Genomic DNA, 27,090 nt, shown 5'->3' with positions numbered 1-27,090 from the left:
AGGTCAACCTTGTTCCCGAGGGTACCATCTTTCCACGCCATGTTGGTTCCCACCATGCCTTTCGCGATCTTACGCGCATACATGCAGCAAATGGAGCCGAGCTTAATTCCAGACACCAAACAACGAAAGCGAGACGTCACTGACGCAGTGGAGGAATCACCGTATTCCTTCGCGACAGACTGAGGAGGCAGCGCACATCCCACATTGGACGCACGGAGTAAAGATCGGCTGACAGTCTCACTCACTGGATTTAATGGCACAAATCTTTCTCTGCTGATGCATTCGGTGAGTTATAAGACTGATTTGCCTCTAGCCTTTGGGGCATTTTCGTATAATCGTGTCTTTCTTGGCGGTGATGGAAGCGTAGAACAGGACCTGGTGCCAGTCCTCCACTCTAATATGACATCTAAATAAAATACAGCGGCAGATTGAAACCAGTTTGTTTGTTTTGTTTTGTTTATTTGGGTGTTTTTGTTGTATATCTACATGCAAATAGATGTGTGGGATCGGAAGATGCACGAGACATTCATCGCTTTTAGTGTGCCACATTGCTTATAGGCGATTTCAACTTAATCGAGCAACAACGTTACCAATTAACATGTAGCATAATTACATCCGCTAAGAGCCCTGGATCCTGATTATAATTAAGCTTCTACGTATCAAAGGGTCGAGTTTTGCGAATATTTATATGTACTTCAACAGACTTCTAAACGAATAAGACAGGGCTGAAGTTCACAACACTATTTTTTCGCAGATGATGGACCACTCCACGCTTTGGTCCGGGAGTATGATGCACGGCGGGTCCGCCTCGGCCGGCGACGGCGGGACGAGCTCTACCTCTGGTGTACAAATTTTACTGGGCATTCTTATGGTCATTCAGTGTAAGTATCTTCAAGATTATCATTTTTTCCCCTAGATGTCTTGCTGCTTGATACGGGATGAGCAGCAAGTGCATCGTTTGGGAGTCCCATTTTTCTGTTTTCGTTTCACGTGCAACTGATCGTCTTTAATTAACAACTTAAGTTCATAGGGACATGAAAATATGGACCATTTCATATCACAGAGATGAAGCTATTGTTGCGACTTTCACTTTCAGTTTTAGCTGGGATTTTTGGAAATTCTGTCATTCTGCGCATGTTCTGGAAATTCAAACCGCTAAGAACTTCCAGCAACACTATCCTCATCTTTCTTGTAGGAGCCAACTTGGGTAAGTACCAGTTCATGCATATATTTTACCCTGTCGATGTCTCGGGATGTGACTTTTGACCTCAGTCCCTATACATGCGAAGAGACTATGTTCATTCGATGAAATCTAGTTCACTCCGGCCGGGTGAAAGTCGCTGAAGGACCGTTTGGCACGAATGACAGACACACTATACTACGTTTGCAAAAAGTATAACAACTGTTACAGAGAATCTTACCATCTGTTTGTGTTTACAGTATTTCTCACTTCTGTTAAGATTTTCAAACTCCATCAAGATTCCTATCGATTCGTATTGGATGCAAAAGGGGGATGTTGGACCATTTTTAATTGGGATTACATTTATAATTTCGGTCTTCTTCGATCGGAAAGTATAAAGGACATTCTAAAACCCAACACTTTTAAATCTTGCGCAGTTCCCAATTTCCCTCTTTGACAATTGCTACAAGTCTGACCGGCATGTTTGGTTACCACTTCTAGCTCGCCTTTGTCCACAGTTTGGAACTCCATGATATCTGCTTTGAAAAAAAGTGGCTTGTTTCATGTAGATGTAATTTGAAATGTTTCAAGTCATTCTTGAGATTGAAAAACTGAAACCGTTCCAAGACGGTCTTCTCCAGAAGCTGATTTAAGCAATGCGTAAGTAATTCGAACCCGTACGACTGAACGGATTGGACGCATGCGTGCAAGCCTCGGCAAAAAGAAGCTTACGCAACCAAATAAGTGCGTACAAAAAATAAAAGATGTAGGGATGAGTTTTGTCTCTTTCGATTAAGAGATAATGAGGACTCCATGTTCGGACGTCACTTCTTGTCGTGTTATTCAGTTCTTCTTTTCTTGAAACACACAATCTCGAATGATTGAAATTCTGCGGATCATCGTGTTTTTATTTCGCCGTGAGCTTGTCATTTTAAACGGGCGCTTCGCGGTCAATTTTATTACCATCTTTCGACAAATTTAATTAGATTGGTTATGTGTCAAGACTCCAAAGAGATTATAAAGACGGCTTTGATGAACACCAGAGGTATTAACTCTTCCCTCCAAACCGTGTTTATTGATTTTTAAAAAACATTTGTTTTATATATTATTCCAAACTTATTTCGACAAAAATGGTAAAAAGGCCTGAACATTTTATACTCGAAGAAAGCGGCAAACAGGACGGACTAACGACCTAATTTCGGTGTCGTTCAAACAAGAACAAAAATGGTCCCACATTATGTTTCATCGGTGTCCGAACGTACAACATTAAGTTTCGCCTGCAGAAACTTTCCTTGGGGAAAAAATCGGAGATCTTAGCTTGCATGAAGGCAGATGTTTTTCCCAGACCGTCTGCGGTACAAATAACCCTTGCCTCGGATTTGCAAGTCAATTTTGTTTGCGATAGATGGGCCAAATATTGAGGGAATGCATGGCATCAGAGGCTGGTATAAACGACTGTTTCCAGTGATGGGAGTCCACTGTCTTTGCGCGTTGTCAAGTCAGTAGGCCCTAACTGTTATTAGTTTGGGGACTCTGCGATGTCCGTCGTCAAATAATATCCGACAAAAGATACCATTTCCATTTTTTCGTTCGAACTAACTCAACTGCCCTGAGTGTCTTGGCCAGACCGGCACAAGCAACTGCAAGGTTACTGGGTTTGAGAGTGGCACGAGACGAGAGCGTGATAATAATGATGCAGGGATGAAGAAGCGATTGATGGGAACGACAGATAGAGTTACCAGGGTTGTATGAGATTGCATTATTAGATAGGGATAGGGAGATTTGATAGCAAGGTACCTCTGCGTAGACGGCTTCGGAAAATCACGAGACAGATAATTATTCGACGTCATTCTTTAAGGGAATATTTTTTCCATTTTGCTGTGAAGCTCGTCATTTCTAGTAGGTTTAAAGGTGTTTTGAAGTGAAATGGATGGTAAATTTTGTTTGTTTTGACAGAGTAAGAAAGTAAATTAATATAAGAAATATACGATGTGATTAAAGGAGGAACGTACGCACGCGGCACTTCATCCGTGTGTATCTAATTAATGTTACCTAATATTTTGGAATCGTCTCTCAAGCTGTTAATTATCTGCCCTCCTTACCCAGGTATGTGTGTTTGCATCCCTTTCTCCGCTGCCTCCGTGCTGTCTGGCAGGTGGGTCTTCGATTTGGCTGGATGCAAATTCTACGGCTTTGCCAGCATGTTCTTCGGTTTGGCGGTGATTGGACTTCTGACCTGCCTCAGTATCGATCGATATATTGTCGTCTGCCGACGAAGTCTGGGTAAATTCAAAAGTCATTTTGGTGGGAAATTTGCTTTCGCTTCGTGTGGCATTTAACTTAGGCCTATTTCCGCTTTACGGAAATAATCGTTCCTTCCCGGGGCAATTTTTTAAACCGTGCATACGGATATCTGTAGGACCTGTTTCACCGGTGGCATGTGGCGGGCTCGACCTCCTATACCCAGCAAGAAATGAGACCGAGGGGCACTCCCCCAACATGTCCAATCCCCATACACATTCCAGACTATTGTTACGTAACACATCCCCCAAGATGTCTGAAAGGAATTCCCCACGTTCCTGCGAGACAATGACCAACACAAAGCAGGGGGGGGTTCTCTCCATCTCATACCTTGCTGCATATGTATCGACCTCCATGAAAAAACGTAGAAATATTTGGGTAGACATTCTCTGCATGCATGAGTTATACAAGCATTCTTTTGGCTGCAGAGGTCCAACCTTGCTAGTTCACAAGAAGAGAGCATGGCATTCAAAACGGTCCCCCATTGCCGTTTTATGGCCAGATAATGACAGCGGGAACCAGGCGGTCGACCCAATGCGTCTGTGGTCCACCAGTGACAGAATAGTCATGAACGGACCAACAGCTGTAGAGTTTCTACTTTTTCTCTCATATCTCTTGACTCAAACAACATTAGTATGAACATTGGTAATTGCGCATGCGCAACAGTATAGGGTCCCTATCAAAGCTGCCCTGTGTGAGCAGGGCTTTCACTTTTGGGAAGACAAAACTTGGCGTTTGGATGTTCATTCTTAGATATCATATAATTGCCACGGATGCTGACAATCATTACAAGACCATGATCTTCCATTTAGAATTACGGGTTTGAATCGGCTGGGTTGGATGGTGCTGGTTCATCCCAGAGTGGATCCCCCCACGACGGGTAACCGTGATGAAAGTAGACTTATACTGGCGTTTAAAATAATGACTGCCAAAATGGCGGAAATTGTGGCATTAATTGTCAGCATGGCAAGCCCCGAATTGCCTCCGAAAAATAGCAACGGTTCCCAAAATATTGAAAAGCCGTGTGTACTAGTTCATATGATGAGCTTGGTTGGTTTTCCCGTAATGTCTGGAGCCTACGCACACCCCCCCCCCATTTAGACCTAGCGAGGGATATGATATGGCCTCAGGAATTGCTTATGCATGGGTTACCATAGTGACGAAGTGATATGATTAGAATATGGCTGCTTTATACAAATTGAATGCAGCCATACTGGACTGGTCTGGGTGCACTCACGATTGCAAGTCTGTTGATAGGCCTACAGGCACATTAAGCAGCGCCCCTTCCTCCCCTTTTTTCAGCCTCGTCACTGACTAAGACGCACTACATCTACATGTCTGTGGCAGCCTGTGTCAATGCTCTCTTCTGGGCTATCATGCCCGTCTTTGGCTGGGCTAATTACGACGAGATTGGCACGAGCGGCTGCTCCGTGGATTGGAGAAGGGGTGACGCCTCCTACATCTCCTATCTCTTCATCCTTTTTACGGTCAGTTACCACCTCAAAACACATCTCTTTTAAAATTTAAAATCGGTGTGACGTGGTCTATGAGCAACATGAATCAGACTGGAATCATCCAAGAATTAAACGATTGCTGGTAGGGTCAGGCCACGTAGGTCAATTCAATGTCGAATTGGTGCCTACAAATTTGTGTGGGAGGACAAAGTCATGGAAAGTTCACATCTGGTTAGCAACAACGTTTACCTCAAAATGCAGCTAGCTGCGTGAGGTTGTTAACACTTTATCTAAATTCAAAATGTTTCTCCCAATTTCTAGTTTTGCTTCGTGCTCCCGGTTGTCACGATGGTGCTGTGTTTCGGCCGTACACACGCAGTGATCGTCAAGCGACAGCAAGTACACGACGCAACCAATCTCAGCGATCTTAGCCCTGTCAACGCAGACTGGGCCAGTCAGAAGCAGGTCACACAGGTACACTGTTGTGACGTAATACTATTCACCCAATCGTCTGGCTGCAAAGTTTGACGTCGGCGTTAAGTGCCTGTTTGATCGATTACTAATACATTGGCTTTCTTAGATTTGCTTGACCCTACAAGAGCTGGGTAATTTTCACGGCCGGGGGCCGGGGGCAGGGGCGGTGGTAGGGGCGGATTCTGCTGTCCCAAGCCAGATTTTTTTTTAAAACTTAGCATGTATGTAAAGATACTCCTTATCAGTACGGACGAGTTTCAACTCAATCTGACATGAGTTTGTTACGGTCATTTAAAGTTCAATGCCACACACTTGTCATCCGCATGCATTGAGTACGACAGTTGGAAAGTAGGCCTATACATTTTTGGCTGATCTGCCTCGGAAAAAATGGGCACTGCGCAAGAACGGTATGTTTGATTTTCACAAAAAGATGTCAAAATGACCGCAAAGGGTATTAACTTAAAAATCCTAAAAGCTCGGATCATGAAAAAAGGCAGTTCAGCAATATCGGAAAAATGTCGGGGGGGGGATACGTCTCCAGTTCTTTCAGGCTTGATTTAACGATTGATCAATCATAAATGGTGATAAGTTGATGGACCAGTGAGGAGTGTTAAAAACGAAGATTACCGCAGTATTCTTCTGAATAATCAACCGATGGACTCATTTTTTTTTTCTACAGTTGGGCGTTGCTCTCATCATCATCTTCCTCCTAACCTGGTCTCCTTTTGCTATTATCTGCCTTTGGGGGGCGCTGGGCAACCCTTCCGACGTCCCCACCTGGTTGGCCACCTTGGCGCCCTTCGCGGCCAAGTGTTCCCCGGTCCTGAACCCGCTTATGTTCCTCGTCTTCATCAAGAAGTTCCGCGAGTACGCCCAGGTGGTTCTCTGCTGCCGGACGCACGTGGAAACCATCGAGTTGACGCCCTCAACAGCCCAAGACACGCCAACTGAGGGTGAATTGTGAGAAAAGTTCCGTAGATCTGACAAAGTTGGTTGTTTATCCACTGATAAAAGACACAGAAACGTTTTCTTTGCAGTACATGATCATTCCGGAATTTTATTCTTCCTTTGTGAGTCAGCTGGTGTGACAAAAACCAAACAAACCAAGAAATGAATAAATAACTAAAAGAAATAATAAACGAAACCATGTTTATATGGAATCAAGTTTTACCACAAAATATAAACAAGACAACAAATGATACGTTTATTTATGCGATACCTGTTTCCAAATCAGAAAATACGTAGGCTGAAGTAAAAACAAACCGAAGAAAACAAAATGTTCAATACATCTGCATGGCCAATTATTTAGAGAAAAAGACAGAGACAAACTTGATAAATTTTTGAACCACTGCTAAACTCCAGTCTTGTATGTTTCTGGCCTTTGTAGGAAAGTCATTCATTAAATCGTTCAAGAAAAAAAGGTGTGATTTATTGATGTTGCACTTGAGCACTAAACGTGGTGGATTTGTGTATTTTGAAAATTCAAGTGATCATTATATGCATTACAGTATAAGCATTTCTCAAGTTGACTGGTGAAATTAAACACAAGACACAGATCCGACAAAAGAATAGACATCCAAGAGGGGCTTCATAGCATCTCTGTTACCATTTATTCCAGTGATGAGAGCAATCCTTGCAAACTATCCTGCTCAAGGACACAACCTCATTCGCTTCTGAAAACACAGCACAGCCATATATATCATATCCTCAGTGCTCTGACGTGTAATTTGTGTGAATTGTGGTGAAAGTGTTTCAAAATGTTCTGTACCTTGCTTTGAGCACCAAAAAATACCTTTTGACACGCACAGTAAGTTTCAATTGATCGTTTTATTATCTATTAGTATAATGAACATGAGCCATTTCTGCAATATCTAGACACAGTTGCACGGTACAATGACACTGACTCAACAAAAGGAGGTTCCCTTCCATTTTCCGGCAGAAAATATTTACAAAAGTCACGAGTTCAGGATAACTAATTTACAAGTTTGTTTGTTTTTTTCCTCTTGTTTTTCCTTTTACAGTGTACTTTGTGAAGAACACGTTATAAATATTGCTTACAGTCAATGTATTTTGATGGGTATACATGACTTTGATGTGACTAATAAATATAAATGGAATACTCTGCACAGTCAACACAACCACGTGTCATTCCCGTATTTGGCTGATTCGTGACCTTTTCATATATGGGTAGTTAAGTCGGTGTGGGAAGGAGGCTTAACCAAATCCACCCTACAAAGTCCACAATACGTACTGTGAACGAGACAGACATGGAACTCAACCATGGATGGCAACATATGAACCACCTCCACTTGTAAGCAAAGGTCCAAAACCTGCAAATATTCCGGCTGCCATCATTTCGAAACACTCTTTTTTAGTTAAAAACCAAATTGCCCCTTTAGGACTAACGGATACCCAAATCCCCTCATCTCACAGAACTGCATCTCCGAAAGTCCAACTCCTGCTCTGTCATGAGTGCTGCAGCTTGGTAGTTTCAGAGGGGAAATGAATTCGATTCGTTTCTGAAGAAGTAATGGAACATATTTAGTAACACTGAAACACTTGAATCAATAGGTTTAGCACTGAAAGTGAACTGCAACAAAACCCAAGCAAACTGGTACGGGTGGAATAACTTACTTCCTCCAGAGAATTTGGTTTCTACTTTTTTTTGCTGTGAGGACATGATGAAGTACGAAACTTTCCCCCCCCCAATACATCTGAGTAAACAAATTGCTTGAGTATACCTTATGTACCAACTGCTATCTTATCCTCTCCCTTAGATATCCGGGCTATGGTGTTATATTTGTTGGTACTTTGTAACCACGATTATTGATTCCTAACAATCATAAACATAGTTGAAAGTTCCAATGCATTCGCACTGTATGGACAGTAAAATAACAAGTTTGAAATCTTAATCCATTCCTGGCAAGCCAGGAACTGGGGAACTGAATAACAGCTCATCCCTCAGGATTTGCCATAATGAGCTGGCTGATCAATTACTGAAAAAGAATGCTTACCAACAATGGGCACAGTTTTAAACTTTAGTTAACTACTTTCGTCAAGGTGTATATAATCTTTCGACCACAAGTATATGTCTGACTGCTGGTATCCGGCTACAGCAGCTTCCTTTTGCTACCACTTTCTCTGTAGCTGGTACCGTAAGGACCTTCTGTAGACAACTTAATAGGAAATCAAACCCACAGCTCCTGCCTGCAGGACTGGTACCATAAGGATCTTCTGCAGACAACTTAATAGGGAATCGAACCCACAGCTCCTGCCTGCAGGAGCTGCGGGTGTCTCAGTTATTACACTAATGAGCTCAGTGTGTGTTCACTGGACACTCAGAAATCGACACTGGAAATTCAAGTCCATCATAAGTCCCTAATAAGTCTAGGCCCTGCAAGTTTTTTCTATAACTGTTGAAGGCGATTGATCATTCCTTTTCTTTTGGATAACAGCTTTGTTTTATAAAACGGGTTGATTTTTTTCTCACTGACTTTCACGCACGGTTGGATTAACAACAGGGATTTTGCTGCAAAGGCAAATGTAAACAAGTAATCACTACATCAATGAACTAAGGAATTGAATAACAGTTGTGGGCTGGATCAAGGTCACAGGTCATCTAGCCTTGATTCAGGTGTTGAGATGAACTGAGTTCAAGTCATCCAGTTGCCCTTTTTCATCCCTCATGACCTTGTGAACTCATATTAGATACACTGGCGGATCCAAGTGGGGAGGGGGGAGTAAACGGGCTATGCCCCTCCCTCCCACTTGAATTATTTTTGTGAATGATAAAAGTTGACTGTGGGGTTTATTTCATTTCCCTTTTACAAAAGTGACAGGCCATCAAAATAATTTCCGAATCTCCACCCCTCCTCCCAAAAATCTGCCACTCCCCCCTTAGAAAATGGTTGTGGATCTGCTCATGCTGAGATATGGACTTGACTACATCCCATCACACTTAAGAAATTGTCTTGAAAAAGTTACAAGACAAGCACTATCGATACGCTGGAAAATACTGTACAATCATACAACTGCAGGTGCGACAGAACAAGCTCAGACTGCGCATTTATGAGCCCTTACAAAAGTCCTCGGTGCACCACCCCAAGTATAATGTGTAAACACTGGCCACATCTCTAAACCCTTGGCATCAGTGTCAAATAATCCTGTCTTTAATTTTGATATGGAATGACATTATTGGCAATAGTTAGAACTTTAATATTCAAACCGAATGTTTGGATTGGAACAAAAAAAAAAAAATTTGAACCAAGCAACAATTTAAGTATAAAAAGAAAAAAGGACAAATGAAAGTAGTTGCCAATGGAAATAAACAATGCGTTACGACTTGTGATAATAAAAAGGTTATTGGCTTTGTCTTTCAATGCGTGTTTTCTGTGGAACAGAAAATATTTTGCAAATGAATATACTCTGCATAGAATAATACTGACAAATGTATAAACTAGCCAACAAATACAGGTAGGAACGCTGCAGAAGGACTTTGGTTATTTACCACTTCAAAAATTCCTCCTGATGATTACGACACGTGACTTATAGCTAGATCTTTGTGTGGGAGCTAATATTTACAGGTTAGCGTCACATTTTGTATACATTGTCAATCTTCACAAAAATAATCATATTCAAACAGTTACTTTGGAAAATATGAAAACAAAATAAAGAATGTTTACTCTGACATATTTCTTTCACTTCTTCACTCACGGATTTCAACCATTCGCACAGTCCAGTGTGGCCTTTCATGATTGTAGTTTAAGCAATAAATTCTATTAAATTTCTCAACAATATACATTTGTTTGACACTGACTTTGAAACTCCATTTCAGCCAGCTTAAAAAGACAAGGAAAAAACCTGCCCCACAAAGATCCAAATAAGGGAATAATATACATCTTTACATACATGAATATTAATTACTTGATTAACCTACCATTAAGTAACATTGCACATGAATATTCAGCAGTACTGTACACTGGCTCCTATCTGCCAGGTAAGGGCACCATTCAAGATTAGGAACTATGCCATTTTGAAGAAAAAGTCCAAAAGTACATGTACATTGTACATTTAGAAGTGAAGACTTCTCCCAAAAGTTAACCCAAAAGACCCATTTATTTCTCTCGCTCAAAATATTCAGAGAGAGTACTGCATACAAATGACTGACATCTATCTGGTCAAATGGGACAACACTATCTATTACGATGAATATTTTGACATATCTCAGCTCCCACAGACCATCAGCCAAGTTATTCCATGTGTCATCTACTTGGTATAAAAAAACCCAGTTTTTAAAAATTTCATCATTAAGGCTAAGGTTATTTCGATAAGAAACTTGGGCCCAAATACAAGATTACAGACTAGATTTTGTTTGTACTCAATCATGCGTACACTAAACCTTGGAAGCTTCCCTGAAAAAAAAAAGACTTTCGCTACCTCTGAGCTTTAACACTAACCATCTACTGTACAGTGCTGACAGGACAGGACTGCTGCCTTTATGTGCACACAACGTTCTGACTGCCTGTCTTTTGGCATGCAAAACTGACAAACACCAAATTCACATCGTTTCTCAGCGGTAACTATCCCCCTTGTCTCCAGCTTTTCAGAGGGGCCACAAAACATGAGTGGGTTGTAGTACCAGGTGACCCAATACTGACCAATCACAACCGATTAGTTTACAGCCCACCACAAACGACTGAGAGGAATCTTCTCCACTTGGCAAGAGCAGACGTGATGCTTCCATTGGTCTTTTTTTGCGTAATACTTATATTATTTTGTTGCTATCCATACATATATATATACAATTTGTATACAATTTTACTTTTAATATACAACACGGCTTTGCTGCACAGTTTTATACAAGAGGAGACAGGTATCCCCTCTAAATACATGGCACCTTGTTTTTTTAATTCATCAAGTTAGTATACTTGGTTAGGGGGTTAACAGTTGCTTTTCCACATCGATTATTACCTCGAGAGATCAAATTCTTGACCATTGTCAAATTTAAAAAAAAAATAAAAATTCAGGGTGCTCAGGAATTTTCAAGTTGAAAGGGACAAGGTCGTTAGCCGACCTCCGCCAAATGTTAAGTACCGGTAGAAGGACCTCAGTGTGAGCTCCAAGGTCATACTGGTAAGTGTAGGTGGCCATTAAAATGTCTCCAGTCTAATGAGGTAAAATCCTGGATCCCCCTTCCCCCGGAAAAAAAAAATCAGAATAACGATAATAACATTTTTTAAAATGCTATTTCACAGCGGCATGATGAACAAACAGATGCAAATCTTCATATCCTGCCATCTCTATACAGAAGCCAAATACACTGTAAGCACAAACACGGTTTGCAGATTAGAGATACGTGGACCCGTGCATGGGTGTATTATGCAAATGTGGGATTCTTTGTTTTTCTGTGCACAGAGCCAATATCTGACAAATCCCTTTGACTCTGGGTTCAACCGCTGTAAGTCTGTGAATGACACGGTAGGCTGCCATCTATTGTTTACAAGGTCATTGTCATTTGTCCTGTAATATGCACTTTTTTCCCACTCTAATGATTATTGAGATTCGAACCCAGGACCACCAGTTTGTGAGACTGGCATCAAAGTAACTGGGGCACTCGACCACTTTGTGCAGACGCACTGGAAAACTGGAGTCTAATCTATACACTACCTGGGTTTCTAGTCAGTGCTTAAAGTAACCATTGGTAACTTGTCCGACTGCTGGTGTCAGTCGGTTTACGTTCTGTAAATGGCATCTGTCTCTCTGGGCAGCCGCAGTGCTGTGTAACAGCCTTGGCACACGCGGACGGCTTTGGTGATGTGGAGTCGCGGAATGGCCGATTCAAATCGACTGCATCTGTAAACGAGTGAATGAAAGGCAATTGCAACTTTGATGGAGAGTTTCACATACACAAAAACCAGCCATTCATCAAACAGTTTGAAATGACAACGCACAAACAAGACTGCTTTTCAAAAATGCCGTCCTAGGGATTCCAAATCCTTGGGCCAATTACGTAGAATTGTTAAGCACAGGCACTTGCTAGACACAGAAATGAGTAAAAACGGATAACCAACCAAAGTAGCAGGCACAGCATACGATTTGTGTCTGGTACCTCGCTCGTTTCCTGCTTGGCACCAAAATCAACCAAGCAATGCCTTCTGCTCAGTAACTCAATAAAATTGGCCCACACAAATTAAGATGGCACGACTGATGGATCTGCCTACTTGGAGCAGAAGAGCTTTCCGCAGTTCCGGCAGTGGTGCCGTCTCTCCGAGAAGGTGAACTTGGTGCTGCAGGAGCTGCAGGAGTCGCTGCTCTCATCCTTGACCCAGTGGTCGGTCATCAGCTTGCCCTGGGGGTCACCCACTGACCAGCTAAAGACCCGGCCCCGTTCGTCCCCGACGTACACCTTCATGTGGTCTCTGTAGGATGGGGCAACCCGAGACAAAAGAGACTAATTAGCAGTGAAATGCACGGAGGCTTGTAATCGAGTCCACTATGTGTCTCAGCTACAAGTAAATCAGGAGCAAATTCACTGGTCCAGTGTAAGTGAAAGAAATGGGTAATACGGAGGTCCACACTATGTATGCCACACCTGAATACACTCTCGAACGCTTTTAACTACAAGCATTAACATGTACAATGTAAGATTCAAGGCTCAAAATTCTTTATTGCTGAGAGTTTTTATAATCAGTACTGCAGCCCTATTTCCTGAAGGTACCGGCTTAGCATGTAAAGAGACAGAGGAAATTTTTTACAGGGTTGTGCCGAATATCCGACAATCAAACATTTGAATACTACATGTATATTCCGAATTTGCATGTTCAAATGCCAAATTCATGAAAAGGAAGGGACAATTTTCTTTTGTTTTACAGAAATCTTACAATTCAAAAAGTAACTTATTCATTAAACAATTTAAAAGGAATAAAGATTTTCAACAGGACAAGAAGTGTTATTCATCTCTTAAATCTTGCTAAATCATGGCTGGAGATACTCCTAGATGTGATAAGCTATTATAGTGATTATAATGTACAATTGTGTGCATTATTGCTACTGATTTGGTATACGGTTTGTTCATCAACAATCTGCCGGTGGGTACGACAAAATATTTGGATATTCGATCAAATTGAAGGTTGAATATTCGAATAGTGAGTTATTCAAATTGACTCGGCCCTATCCTCTTCAAGTGTGAATTATCATCAATCGTGCCGGGGTTCCCGTTACTGGAGACCTCAGGTTTACAGGTATAGCTGCCGGTGCCCGAAATGGGACAAAGGAGCTGGGCCTTGTAACAAAAGACCGTACTCAGAACAAAAAGACCGAGCTGCTGGGAATTGCCAACATTTTTTTCAGTTGTCAATAGTGGAGGTAATCCATCATTGTTTTGAAACAGTATACCACTATTTGTGGCATTCAGGGAAAGTGGATTATCACCAGGGACAAAAGCGCTCCAGCGCTCCAGAGATGAGCGATACAATACCGCTCCATGCTGATCTGACAGCATTTAAAAAGGCACCAGCAGCACACTGGGCCAATTTTGGGAACAAAGGAAATTACGCAACACCGCACTATCTGGGCTCTCTTTGCAAGGCGGCAGACTTGGCTGAAATACTCAGGTGTCAATAGATGTTGCCCGCCAGATTAGAGTAGCCATCAGACAATCATTCAAGTGGGTGTAAACATCCAGTAAATGAAATTAGGAATTTTTAAAGAATTTTGAAAATGGAAAATCATGAAAATCCCCCAGGAACTAGTCATGCAAATACTAATTAAACCCGGCAGCATATGCTTAAGCACAATTTCCAGTCTCCAACCCCTTCTTTTAGGAATTCTGGATGTTTTTCATGGCAACCGACAAACCCCAGGCATCTTGCCACTTCCTTTGATTCATTCTACCACGTCCCTCCTTACCTGGAGATAGCCAGTGCTGTGACTGCTGCAGGCTGCATGTTGTCCTTGCGCTCAAACGCAGTGTGCATCGTCAGCTTGCTGCGGAATACCAGCTGCCTCTGCCACTTGAAACCTATATGAAAACAAGAACAAAAAAACCCACACACACAAACACCCGTGAATGTATCTTTCTCTTTTGGAGAAGACGGTCTTTTATATCACGAAACCAGCATTACATCATGCTATTTAACTAGATAATGCCAAATGGAAAAAAGAAAGAGAAACTTAGTTTCCTTGTTTCTATTTCGTACAATTTCTCAGTTTAAAACCCTCCTATGCTAAGATACATTCTTGACACAGTTGTCATATCAGTCAAGATCAGTCAAATTTCCCATGTGTCTGTGTACTGGGGGAAATCAAGTGGAAGGCACTTTGGACTGTTTTTGACGGTTTTAACGCAAATGTCATCTAAAGCAACATTGTTGTCAATGTTGTATTCACACTTTATCCCATATCAAAGTCACTGTCAATGTCAACAATATTTTCATCGTCTTTATTTTTTCCACCTTGTCACAAAAACGAGCATCAACCAACATCATTAGAAATGTAGCTTTTGTCATCCTCATCAGTGTCACTGTCATTTTTCTTGTCAGTGTCATCGGAACACTTACCCGGCTTGAGCTTATTTCTATGCGATGCTGACATCCTGTCCCTGCATTCCTCGTCATACTTCTCAAAGTCACTCTCCGACAGGATGACATACTCCCCCCGCTGCATCGGGCTTGGGGGTGACACCCCGTTCTCTACCTTCAAGTTCTGGTTGCCCAGTTGACGGCTGCTGACACTGTCCGTGTCCTCACCCTGGTTGCCATTGATGATGTCACTCATGTCATCCACTGTAGTGAAGCTGGTCTTGTCACTGCAAGAGTCCAGGGTGTCGGGCGTGGCCATTGTAGGCCCCTCCCCAGGGGGCTGGGTCAGGGTTATTCCCGGCCCCCGCCGGTTGTCCACAGCAGCGTAGCTCCCCTCCACGGGCAGGCTGGATGGGGGTGTTGGCCTGGGGCCATGGAGGAGGGAGTCCCCGGCCTCCTCTTCTGGGCCCACCTTGGAGTGCCGGTTGGCCTTCAGCGTCCCGTAGTCCGGTTCACCGCCCGAATCACCACCCGGCTCATCCGGGCTAGAATCTGACATGGCCTTGTCTATGCTGTTCCCAGTTGGTGTGGAGACCTCATTCTCATCAATGAGGGCGCTGTTGAAGCTCTGGCTATCTTCCGACTGGCTCTCCGATGTGCAGTCCTCATCTTTGATCTTGGAGGCCAGGGGTTCGACAGCTTGCGGGATGTTAGTGGTTGAAGATCTTTTTGAGCTGGACACGTCGGGAACCTGTACGTACTCAACACTCCACATCTGTTCAATGAGCAATCAGTTAAATACTGTGAGCCCTCATTTGCAACCTGATCATAAAAAAATGAGTCATAAGAGTAGATTTTCAGAGATATTATTTTAGTTTACATCAGAAAGAGCACACTAAGCTTTTTTGTTTGATGTATAGTTCAATTTAACATCCTCATGAAAATAGACAAATCTTAAGGGGTCACCTTGATTTTGACTGTAAAGATTTTTTTCAAAGCCTTTAACTCAAGAGTGGCTGTGGTGACTTGCGCCTCATTTTGCCATGTTGGTCATGCACACTCTTTGGCCGAGTATAATGATCTAGAATACTTAATCTGATAGAGCAGGGTTATTTTTGGACCATCTCACAGCCAGGGAGATTCCGCCCCTCCCGGACTTGGCTTTCCAATGCCTGAATTTTTACATGAATTGGCACGTGTGTAAAGACACTTCTTATTGGTGCAATACCAAGTTTCAACTCAATCTGACTTGATTTGAATTGTTATGGTCATTTGAAGTTTCAGGCCACACACATGCCAGCCTGTGTGTATTGAGCATGGAAGTGGAAAAGTATACCTTTGTGGTTGACCTGTTTCAGAACAATGGGCACAGCGAAAGAATAGTACATGTATGTCTGAATTTCACAAAATTGGTGTCAAAATGATCACAAAGAGTTACTTAAAAACTCTTAAAGGTTCAGCTGTGGCAGTATCTGAAAAAACTATGAAAGGAATCCACTCCCTCATACGGTTAACCACTTCACGCCGGGGTATTTTTCAATTTTGATGATGCTGGGCCGGCATGACTATCGTTTTTTCCGTTTTCAAAATCCTTCAAAAATTCATCATTCCATTTAACGGTCGTTTATAGCCGCACGAAGTAATCTTTTGGCACTACTCTAAGTTGACAGGTGACGTTTATTGACGCCCGAGTATTTCAGCCAGGCCAGCAGCCTTGTAAACAGAGCCCAGATTGTGCGGTGTTGTATAACTGTCTTTTGTTCACGAACCTGGCATAGTGCGCTGCTGACCTCTTTTCAATAGGGGCCAGATTAGCGTGCAGCGGTGCTGTGTGGCTCATCGCTGCGGTGGTGGAGCGCTTTTGTCCCCGGTGGTAATCCGCTCGCTCTCAATGCCCCAAACCCTGGTATATGGTTCCAAAACAAGGCTGGGTTATCACCACTTTTGAGAGTGAAAAATGTCGGTAATGCCCTGCAGCCTGGTCTTTTGTTCGGAGTACGGTCTTTTGTTACAGGGCCCTGTTTCCTTTGTCCGAGTTCGGAGACCCCGGCCACCAATATAAACCATACGTCTCCGATCCCGGAGTCCCCGGCAGGAAGAGGTTAAGAGTTAAGCTCGTTTCATGCCGAGATTATTTTCTGGCATTCTGTGTACTGTACAAACATCAACATCCACTTTTACAATAAAACTTACCCTGACCACACCCTCGCTGGAACCTGTCATGATCACATTTAGGGGATCCCACTCAACCAACTGTAAGATGCATGGTGAGGGAAAAAAGACAAGACTTGAACTTTCTCTGTCATCCCTTCGTCACAATGTTAGACTCAGAAAGGTGGACCTGAAGTTCAAAATCTGACTCGGACAAACTCCAGACTACAGCAAAAAGTGCACTAGAGAATAACGCTCTTTGAAAAACAAAGTTTAGAATTTGGCCAACACTGACCATGAAAAATGAAATTATTTTCATTGAGGATTCCTAAAAAGTGCCACTGGCATGGTAGCTAGCAAGCCTGAAGAGAACTGCGATTATCGATGTTGACCCTGGTTAGGCCAAATCCAATAAGACTATGCATGATTTTCAATCAAACTTCAAGGGTAATGGCGTTAAATCAGTCAAGACCTGACATGATTTCACCCATGTTAATGATTCAGAAGTCATTCCAATCAAACCCAAGCTTCAATTTTAAATTTCCAAAGTGCCAGAGTCTGGGGGAGACAGGGAACCACACGCAGGGCACAGCAGTTGGTGGTTACCTCCGACATGGCGCAGCACAGTATCCTCTGGTCTCGCCCAGTCGACGTGTTGACACTGGCCACCAGGTCGCCATTGATGCTCCAAAGATACAGGAAAGCACCTGCACAGGTCGCTATGTCACCCTGGGAAAGCAGTAGGGCAGTCATCAATCCGTCGTCAATAGAATCAATCGGTCGAACAAAAAGTAGTCATTTTGTAACAATTCTGCATGTATCAATCAATCTGCCATCACTGGTGATCAAACCGCGCAAGCACCATCCCAGTTCTTCGGCCAATTTCTGCCTTCTTACAATTTAGTTCACTGTTGCCAACAACATGGACAACAGCAGAAACTAACACTTGCAACAACTAATCATACAATGAACTGTCTATGACTGACCTTAGCTGGAGTAATAGTAGAGCAAGTCTTGGCCACTCAACGTCGCATTTTTGCACTTCAATTAATAACTGACCGATCAGTCTGATCAACAATCAACTTTAGACAAAGAAAGGATGCTTTGTACACTTGCACAATGTGGGACAAGATAACTCTATGATAAACACTGATTTTCAAATGACAACCTATTTATCAAAATTTGTCTTCATTTAAATGTCTTCGGGTCACGTTGTCAAGACAGAGTGAGTCCTATGTCATTAATCTTTGCCTTTCAGAATATTTTACTCTTAGAGGAGGAAAGTTTTCAAAATCCCCCCCCCAAATCACTCTACTTCGTGATTGCTTTTTGGGTTCAAATCTATTCAACTCAGGATTAGTCAAGACATCTTCAGCCAATCACAACACTCCACAAGATCCTCTCAACATCAACGGAAGACATTCAGCCTGAATTCGAGTCACAAGCAATTCAAAATGAACCGCAACAAAAGCCTTCCTGTGTCAGTGTCCACCCTGTTCCTTGTGACTGCTCTCGCGAGATGGTCTTGTGTCTGGTCTCAGGGGAGGTCTTGAGTCTAGTCCTCCATCTGGTCTTAACTACAATACTGTTGCATTTGCCTTTTTCAGCTTGACAAAGCCTCTGATACATTAACCCCTTCGCACCGGTAATTCTTTTGACCGTGACTGCTGGGCTGTGGTATGCCCTGAATGGAGGGCTTTGTCCATCAGCAGGCCCCATTGAACCAGCAGCTGCACGGTGAATTGACTGTATGTGTGGTATGCACTAATCCTCACACAGTGGTGCGGCTGTCAACGGTTCCCGGTGCGAAGGGGTTAAACAGTGCTTTAATTATGTATCCGTGCAGTATGCACACGGACCAACATGAAACAAACACACTTCTGGCATCTTACGGTGAGGTTGTTGATGGCCACCGCAGACACCGGCGCGCCCAGATCACGGAGCTGCCTGACGAACATGAGGCGGTTGAGATCCCAGATGAGGCAGGTCTGGTCCTTGGAACCACTGACGATGATGTTGTAGGCCGTGGAGACGGCGAGGCAGGTCACCGCGTCGTTGTGGCCATACAGGGCCTGGAGATGTACAAGAAGAAAGAGTTGCCATTCAAGGAGGGGGTGCTAGTTCCTTCTCAGAAATAACATTTTTACTTCATTTAACTAAGCAGTTTTTTCCTCTTCTTAACCTTTTCAAGGGAGGACTGGGAAGATATCCTACCTAATTCTTGATAAAAAGTTTCCAGTAAACGCTCCAATCATGAGTTTACCTTCGACAGAAACTCGTTTACACCATGTTATGGAGCGAGTAAAAACGAGCCTTCAAGCCACGACAATTAAGCAATTGCAGGCAGCATAGGTACTTGAGAGTGTGCAGAAATCTACACACTGGGGAAAGCACCACCAATAAGCAGCCTGCAAAGGTAGTTGGGAAACTTGGATTTTTCTTGTCTGTGCATCATGGGGTAAGAGGGTTAATATTTAGAGATGTGGGGAGAGATGGTGACTTACCTGTTTGAGATACAGCTGCTTGGTTCTTTCCTTACGTGTCTCCAACTGCCATACGTGCACCACCTGAAACCAACCCCCCCAAAAAACCCCAGCATATCAGGATGTTAAACTTGGTGTTCAAATGAACCCTGACGAACTCTTTCCCTATTGTGCATATCCTTGTACTTTGTACACTGGTCTGTGTGCAATACAATATGGGTGTTGCACAACAGTACGCCTTTGAAAGTTTGCAACGCACTGGCCAATCACAATGAGCAAAATCTGTCCACCCTTTCCAATCGCACATTGGGTCGACAGATTTCGCTCATTGTGATTGGCCAATGAGTTGCACACTCTTGGAGGCACACTCTTGCAAAACACCTGTATTAGATACTGAGTACACACACTACTATGCACATTCCTCACTTGAGGCTTGACTTTGGCAAGCCTGGGTGACTGACATCTCAAATTCATCTCCATCTCTGACTTCACCAGGTTTTTCCACTGGGGAATTTTGAGCTCAGTTCAAAGACATATTTTGCACGAGGAACTTCGACCTGCATGTCTTCTGTGAAGAGATGGAAGTTTTTTTTACTTGCATTCAACTGTACGGGATAGTCACACCAGGCATGTGCACAGAAATCAACAGAAACAGATAGATACAGCTTAGTAAGTATAAAAATTATCATATTATAGTCAACTTTATAAGCAGTCGATGCCAAAGACAAGCCCAAGTCAGTGTTAAAGACAACACAAATTGAAATAGTGGGTTCTTCTCAAAAACATACAACTCGAACAAGTTATTAGCTTTCATGGTGTTACTGCAAATTTGTTTGTAAGCACCTCGCAAAGCTTGCGACTTACTCTAGAAAACCCCTTTAGCTTTGTAGAAGCTAAACAGCGCCCCCAATAGTTCCTACACAGATTCAATAGGCGGCTCTGCTTTATTCGGAATTCCTGTCCAGACTCATGTACATGTACAGCACTGATACATGCGACAGCAAGAAGAAAAAACCCACAAATGCCTCACTGAAGTGGCAGGAATTTAACGACTCCTCACCGTGCTGGCCCCTCCCGTGATGACCGTCCGCGTGTTGGGGCAGGCAGCACATTGGATCTGCCCACTCTGCGTCCCCTCAAAGACCGTGGTGGCCTTGTCCGAGTCGTAGTTGCCGATGCGCAAGCTGAGGTCGGCGTAGCCAAAGGCCAGGAAGCGGTTGTAGACGGGCGGGATGAGGACCTTGTTCTGTTCCACGGCCAACAGGATGCGATCCAAGGGGATGATTTGGCCCACGGGGCCCTTCAACTCTGTGGGCAGGGAGGGGGAGAGGGAGTAAACACAGACCAGAAAAAAAATGTTCAGATGCAAGCGTAAGACAAGACCAGAAGTTGGTATTGCACAGGGATTCTAATCTAGGACCCCTAGATTCTGCTTCAATGCTCTATCATTGTAAATACAACAAAAGGAGCTGTCTAATTGGCATTGTTTTCTGGTGGTTTGTTAATTTTTGCGATATCCTTGAAGTGTTGGCAGAAGAATTGTGCCCATTAAAGAAAAGCGCTATGGAGATTTTCTGGCTCTTTGAGCACATTTTGAACAGCCAAAGATCCAACATACGCGTGAGAGTTGACAACACCAGACTTTCTGTATGTCCAGCAAATTCAGTTTGACAAAGACCGAACACTTAAAGCAGTTGTAGAAAATTCAACATATTGGCATAAATTCTGCCATGAATACGTGGGAGGCCTCACCCTTCAGAGGCTGCAGCGACGGTCTGAGCGTGTCCAGGTTGTGGAAGAACAGTCGATTGATGGGAATGACGTTGCCGCTGGAATCGCCAATCTTGTTGCTCACTTTCTTCTGGGGATGCGGCCTCTTAAACAGCTGGGGAGAGATGAAAATTGGAAGCAAACAATGGTACTGAACATTTCCAAAAGTAGACATAAGGACAGAGTAAACTACGACCTGCTATGCAAGATTTAAACACTTCATTGTTTGCTCTGTATGCTAGGTGCTTCTGACAGCCTATGTGAATACAAGCTGCCCCGGCTGAGACCTCAGCCTAGGACCTCTTGCACTCCAGCAACGATGCTTGAATTATTTAATCCAATCGGCAGTCTTCTCTTGTACTCTCCCCCTTCTTACAAAAAGTTCAGAGCAAAACATTCCAACAGCACAAACTACAAGTAGGGAAAAATAGTCAATCAAAGTCAAAATGGCATCACGGAATTGATGCATAACTTCATTTCCAGTCAACAGAAAAACAAACAAACAAACAAACACAACATGTATCTTTGCAAATGCCTTCAATCACAGACCCCCATTAATCTTCTTTTGTTCAGACTTTTAGAAGACCTCTCACACGTTTTGTATGTATTGTCAATCAGGAACATTTGGTCAACTGTGGACCTTACTGTCGCATGTATGTAGTTGTGGGGACTAGACTCATCTTTTCATCTATTTTGTGGGGGCCGAAAATGCTACAGAAACAAATTGTCCCTAAAACTCGGTCCAGAATTTCTTAACAAAGAAAATTCCCCCTTCACACTTGGAAGGCCAAGACTGACACATCCACAAAGCAACAGACACACCTAAATTTGCAAAAAACAACAAAAATGTGACCCTGGTGAAAATGTAAAAGGGGGCCACAACGAAAGGTAAAAAACTCTGCCCACCTGCTTGGGTATCTGTCCAAAGTTATTGATGAACCCGATGGTGGCGTTCTTCTTGAGAGGATCGTCGATGCTGTAGATGTCGACGTTGCCCTCGTAGAAGAGATGGTGGAAGACATTGTGGGCCTCGGCGGCTTCCTTGCCCTGCTGCTTGTAGCCAAAGATGAGATCGATCCACTCGTGCAGGTGCATGCTGACAAAGTCACACTCCAGTGCCTGGGGAGGGGCAAGTCGCAACACAGGAGAGAAGCCGTTTATGGCGCAGCGCTCCAACCAGTGTCTTCCTAAAAAGGACCCCTCCCCTTTATTTTCTTAATTTCAGGGCCGACTTCAAGCACATATGTCTGACCCAACATAACAAAATGAGTCACAAGCCATGTGACAGGCACAAGTCATGTGAGTTACAGGCTTCTTAAGGAATCATAGGCCGTGTCCGAAACGGGCTTCCAGAGCTACGGCTAGGTCTATTGTCTACACATCTCTGCACATTTCCAATGGAGGGAAGACCTAGACCTAGCTCTAGACAACAGATTCGGATGCAGCCTTACACAGTGTAAATCAACAGGAACTCTGTTCGCCACATAAGGTTCATTTTCATCATGACACACTGATTGATATGTCCCAATGAAAAGCTCAGTTAGCTCCTTCAAGTGTAACCAAAATGGGATTACTGAAAAAAAAAGGCCTTAAGATTCATTTTGTGGGATCAGGTCACAGACAGCTCTGCAAAGTGATTATCTAGCAGTCCATGTTTATGCGTACTGCTAAACACCTGGAAATTTACCAGCCACTTTCACAAGACAACATGCACAGAATTTCACATACAAAACGAGAAAAAAATTACTAAGTGGCTGTGCAAAAGGAAAGCCACTTAGGGCTCAGTTATAGACCACTGTCCCACAATAATAAAAAAAAAACTGCCCCTATACATTAACTTCTTGGTGGACGGATGTTTCTCTGGTAATGAGATAGTTATCACGTACGCCAATGGTCATTAGTTTCTGCTGGGGTCAAGCAAAGCTGACTGGTGACAACTGTTTCTGAGTTGGGCTAGTTCTTCCACTGAGACCCATGTATGACCCAGCAAGGCCATCATGAGACCGTCCGGTCTGAATTCACGTCACAAGCGGCTCAAATTGCAGCAGACGTATTCCACTGAACCTGTCCACCCGGTTATTTGTGACCGCTCTTTTGCCCTGGTCTTCTGTAGTGTTTCCACTGCCCTTAACGAGGCAGGGTACCCACCTCACGATGCATCCTGATGAACTCCCGGGGATCTCCCTTGGCCCACGGTGGCAAGATGACGTCCCCCAGCTCAACGCCGTTCTGCTTCACGCCTACAAAAACAGCAGCACAAACTCTTATCCATCCATCAAAGTTTACTCTAAATGGGTTAGAGTCTGCAGCTGGGCACTCATCTCAATGAACACCAAACTACCTTGTCAATTACTTGGGCAATGTCAGGTGGCCAAGATGAAAGACAAAAGAGCCCCCTTAAAAACCCACACAACTAACTAAAGAAAACCCCCAAAAATAAAACCAAAAGGTAAAATTATTTTATGCCAATGCATTTCCTCACCTAGATCAAAATTGTTATGATTGGTCAACAACTCAGGAAGATAAAAGAACTCAGGCGTGAGTTCCTTGACATCGGCAATGTTGCGCTCCGAGGCTGACAACCACGCGTCCTTGATGCTATGGAACATACGATCAGCCAGGTCAAAATGACCACCCTGGAATCCACAGCAAAGGGATATGATTCATCCAAAAAAATGAACATATCAAGAACAGTTGTCGCAAATCACCCAGGAATTTAAAGGTAATGTGGGCCGCAACATTCCTGCCTCAGATTTGGGGTACTGCAGGATGTATTCACATACATATATATGGTATCAAAATATCTCAAACTTGAAGGAAAATTAAGCACGTAAACAGGTTCCTCCAAGGGCACTTACATCACTGACAAGAGCAGTGTCATGCCAACTGTTGAGATGAACAATGGAGAGCCACACTGAATGCCACCTTTTGTCAGTTGCCAAGATAACAACTTTACAAAAAAGTCACTGAATGATGCCCACCATGCTTTTGCTTTTTGACGTTTTAGCCAACTAGGCAATGCATAGGGCCATCATCGTGACAACTGACATGACACTTTGGATCTACAATCTCCGCATTGCTTGACAACTTTTACCATGTTTGTTATTTTTTTGTAAACAGCAAGCTCCCTATCAAGTGATCTCTTCCACTCACCTGTAACCTCAGGAAATGTTGGGTGAATGGCTCCATCCGAACCAGCATGGAGGCTACAATCATAGCACAGGAGTAATGGGTGCCGTAGTAATAGGGCGGAGTCTCACCTGATGGGGGAGGGCAAAAAATTGTTCCACAATCTCAAACTGACGGAAAGAGAAATGCTGGCCGAAGCCTAGTGGCATTGGGTAATGCACCAACAAACATGGTTGGGAACGTTTTCATTCTAAATTCCAAGTATATGCAATGTGGCTTCTCTGAATGGCAAATGGAATTTTTTTTCAAATCACGAATGGACCATAATTTCACAAAATCTGAAGAAAAACAAACTGACACTGGTGCCAACTAAAGACGTTTGAGGGAATAAACGCTCTTGATTTCCACAACAATCTTGTGCACTATCCATTTATCTCTCCGCTGCTAATACTGATATTGTTACTCAGTCTTCTGCAGGCTGGACTTTGTCTATAAACACGGCAAATGCACAGATTAGACCAAGAAATTAAAGGGAGTTTTGAAATGGAACTTTGCAAACAGGGCACAAACTAGCTCTTTCCATTCTCACCTTTATGTTTGCCTGTTTCATTAACCAAGAGCACAGCAGAAAGTCTATTCTAATCAATGGGTTGGAATCAGAGGACAGCAAAAGGATAAATTCTGGGTTGGAGACTTCATGGACAATCCCAGGGGTAGTGTGCAGAATAAGAGAACCCTGATTGTCACATAAGGACTGAAAAATTCCACCATACAAGCCTGCTGTGGAGTGGGATACCAGACAAGAGCCATTAAAACCACACCAACCCATCCAGAATTGTGAGGTGTCCAAAAGTACTTATCGTGAAATGTGCCAACAGCAGTGACTCGAGTTAGTCACTAAATGGGACTCGAGTCACCACAAATTGACTTAAGTCGAGCTAAGGACTCTTAAGTCTTTACAACTCGGTTCGAGACATCACTCAGAAATACCCAGACGATCAAATCTGTATGCACTGGCATCAGGGAGATTCTTCCGCCCTAAAAGTCGCAATTTTCCTTGACCGTCCTCCCCTCCCATACAAATGCTTTCTTCCTTTCCGAATTGCCTTGTATGAGTAACATTTTCACAGCAAAGTTGCCTTATAACCTGTCAACATTTCAACAGAGGGATAATCTATCAAAATTTGCGAGACCATTTTGTGAGAAGTCCAGAACTCTGCCCAATCCTGGCACTTGTGCAAGTTAGAATGGTAAACACAGATTGTTACAGCTTTTCTTCTGGCCTGATCTGTGTAAGTCACGTTGAATAATACTGAGAAACAGTCATTATGAGCCCCATAAGAAATTGACAAATAAGAATGTTTGAATATATGTTTTCTTTCCAGAGAGACGTAGCCGTGTAAACTGAACTGTCTGGGTGAACTCAGAGGGACCACTTTGTTGAAATGTCAGTGTGTTGTATGGATTAGGTATGTTGTTCGTGGTTTTTAGAATGTGAAAATATCTGAGGTTATCAGCAGAGGAGAAATGTCAGAAGTCTGTTTTAGGATGCTGAGGGATCTTATTAAAAGTGAACAAACAAATGGATAATTGACAAAAAAATGATCACATGAAGAAGTTGATATCCCTACACTGAAGAATAAGCTTCGCATATCTGTAGACTTGGAAAGAAAGATCCAATTTGAATAGGAAGCAAGAGTTTAACCCTGAATTCCCTTGGGTGCAGGAAAAATTAAGCAGTCACCCGGGCTCACTAAACAGACTGCTTCCACCCAAAGCCCGCACTGGTTCCCCACACTGCAGAGAGCCAGGAAAAAATAAGCCACCAAGAAGATAGGGTCCTTCTGCATGGAGTTACTTTCAGATTTAAATGTTGTGTTTTGCCCTTCCCAAATGGAATTTAATGAGCCCTCAACTATTAGGTGTTGTCTGAGAGCTGGTTTCTCTTTCCCCAGACAGCCCAGTACCCAGACAGCATTGCAGACGCAGTGCTCATTAAATGACACTGGCTACAGGTGCAACTCAGTAATTAAATAAACACTCCTCCAATAAGGGAATTCAACTCTTTCAGATTTACATGCAATGTGAAAATTATACTGCACTGAAGTTTAAAATCTGAGCCATTCTGGAATTTTTCTTTGGCCAACTAATGAGAGAAAGTACCCAAGAAAATGTTTTCGTGTCGCCTAGAATCTGCCCAGCCAGAAATCTTATTTAATCACTTTAAGTTCAGTGCTTTCCGAGCCACTACCTGTTTCAACTCCAAAATGACCCCAAACCCGTGACCTCCTGCTTACAACAACAGACAACATGATCCAAACGTGTTACATGAGACGGTTGGCTAGTTAGGGACCCGGTGTGGACGGCGCTGATACATTGCGTGACCAGCAGAGCAAAGCCCTGCTCAAAATACCCCGAAGCAGGTTTTCCCCTCCTCTTATTGGATTCTGTTCCAACTCTTGCGATAATGTTTTGAAGATGTCCGGTGCCAGGTTAAAAAAACAGAAAATGAGGTGCACAGCAGTAGTACTGGAATGATGTTAGATATATGTAGTCCTGCCTACATGATACACCTGCAACAAATTCAAACCCATGGCCACAATTTCTATGTGGGAAAAAACTTCTCTAAC

At 43.1% G+C, this 27,090-nt stretch overlaps 2 protein-coding genes across 7 annotated transcripts in view; one reads left to right on the top strand and one right to left on the bottom strand.

Annotated features, from left to right (window-relative positions):
- Positions 1–7,531, top strand: rrh (retinal pigment epithelium-derived rhodopsin homolog). Its single transcript, XM_022225396.2, has 7 exons — positions 1–285; positions 755–881; positions 1,097–1,207; positions 3,287–3,463; positions 4,784–4,968; positions 5,257–5,409; positions 6,089–7,531. Exons 1-7 carry the CDS (start codon positions 277–279, stop codon positions 6,371–6,373), a joined length of 1,047 nt encoding a protein of 348 aa, XP_022081088.2. The 5' UTR covers positions 1–276; the 3' UTR covers positions 6,374–7,531.
- wdfy3 (WD repeat and FYVE domain containing 3) overlaps positions 6,997–27,090 on the bottom strand; it is a 102,904-nt gene continuing 82,810 nt past the window's right edge. For 5 of the 6 annotated variants that reach the window (XM_087149185.1, XM_087149189.1, XM_087149187.1 and 2 more), the window contains 14 exons: positions 24,485–24,591; positions 23,814–23,967; positions 23,480–23,571; positions 22,238–22,450; positions 21,314–21,446; positions 20,622–20,869; positions 19,583–19,645; positions 18,971–19,150; positions 17,685–17,807; positions 17,121–17,180; positions 14,967–15,702; positions 14,317–14,428; positions 12,630–12,827; positions 6,997–12,261 (listed from right to left, as the gene is read on the bottom strand). In XM_087149185.1, coding sequence (XP_087005311.1) covers positions 12,141–12,261; positions 12,630–12,827; positions 14,317–14,428; positions 14,967–15,702; positions 17,121–17,180; positions 17,685–17,807; positions 18,971–19,150; positions 19,583–19,645; positions 20,622–20,869; positions 21,314–21,446; positions 22,238–22,450; positions 23,480–23,571; positions 23,814–23,967; positions 24,485–24,591 — 2,540 coding nt within the window. In that variant the 3' untranslated portion in view covers positions 6,997–12,140. The remainder of the gene's footprint in view (positions 12,262–12,629; positions 12,828–14,316; positions 14,429–14,966; positions 15,703–17,120; positions 17,181–17,684; positions 17,808–18,970; positions 19,151–19,582; positions 19,646–20,621; positions 20,870–21,313; positions 21,447–22,237; positions 22,451–23,479; positions 23,572–23,813; positions 23,968–24,484; positions 24,592–27,090) is intronic. The other variant, XR_015428403.1, reaches the window with a different exon arrangement.

Source organism: Acanthaster planci, linkage group LG19 (genome assembly GCF_054643075.1).
Source record: "Acanthaster planci isolate LZ-2023a linkage group LG19, COTS_SCS, whole genome shotgun sequence".
Classification (NCBI taxonomy): domain Eukaryota; kingdom Metazoa; phylum Echinodermata; class Asteroidea; order Valvatida; family Acanthasteridae; genus Acanthaster; species Acanthaster planci.
This window is presented reverse-complemented; position numbering and strand designations above follow the sequence as displayed.

Bases quoted from the DNA above. Each gene is read 5' to 3' on its own strand.
- rrh (XM_022225396.2), top strand. The intron at 882-1,096 runs GTAAGTATCTTC...TTTCACTTTCAG, and splicing joins CATTCTTATGGTCATTCAGT to TTTTAGCTGGGATTTTTGGA. The intron at 1,208-3,286 runs GTAAGTACCAGT...CTCCTTACCCAG, and splicing joins TCTTGTAGGAGCCAACTTGG to GTATGTGTGTTTGCATCCCT.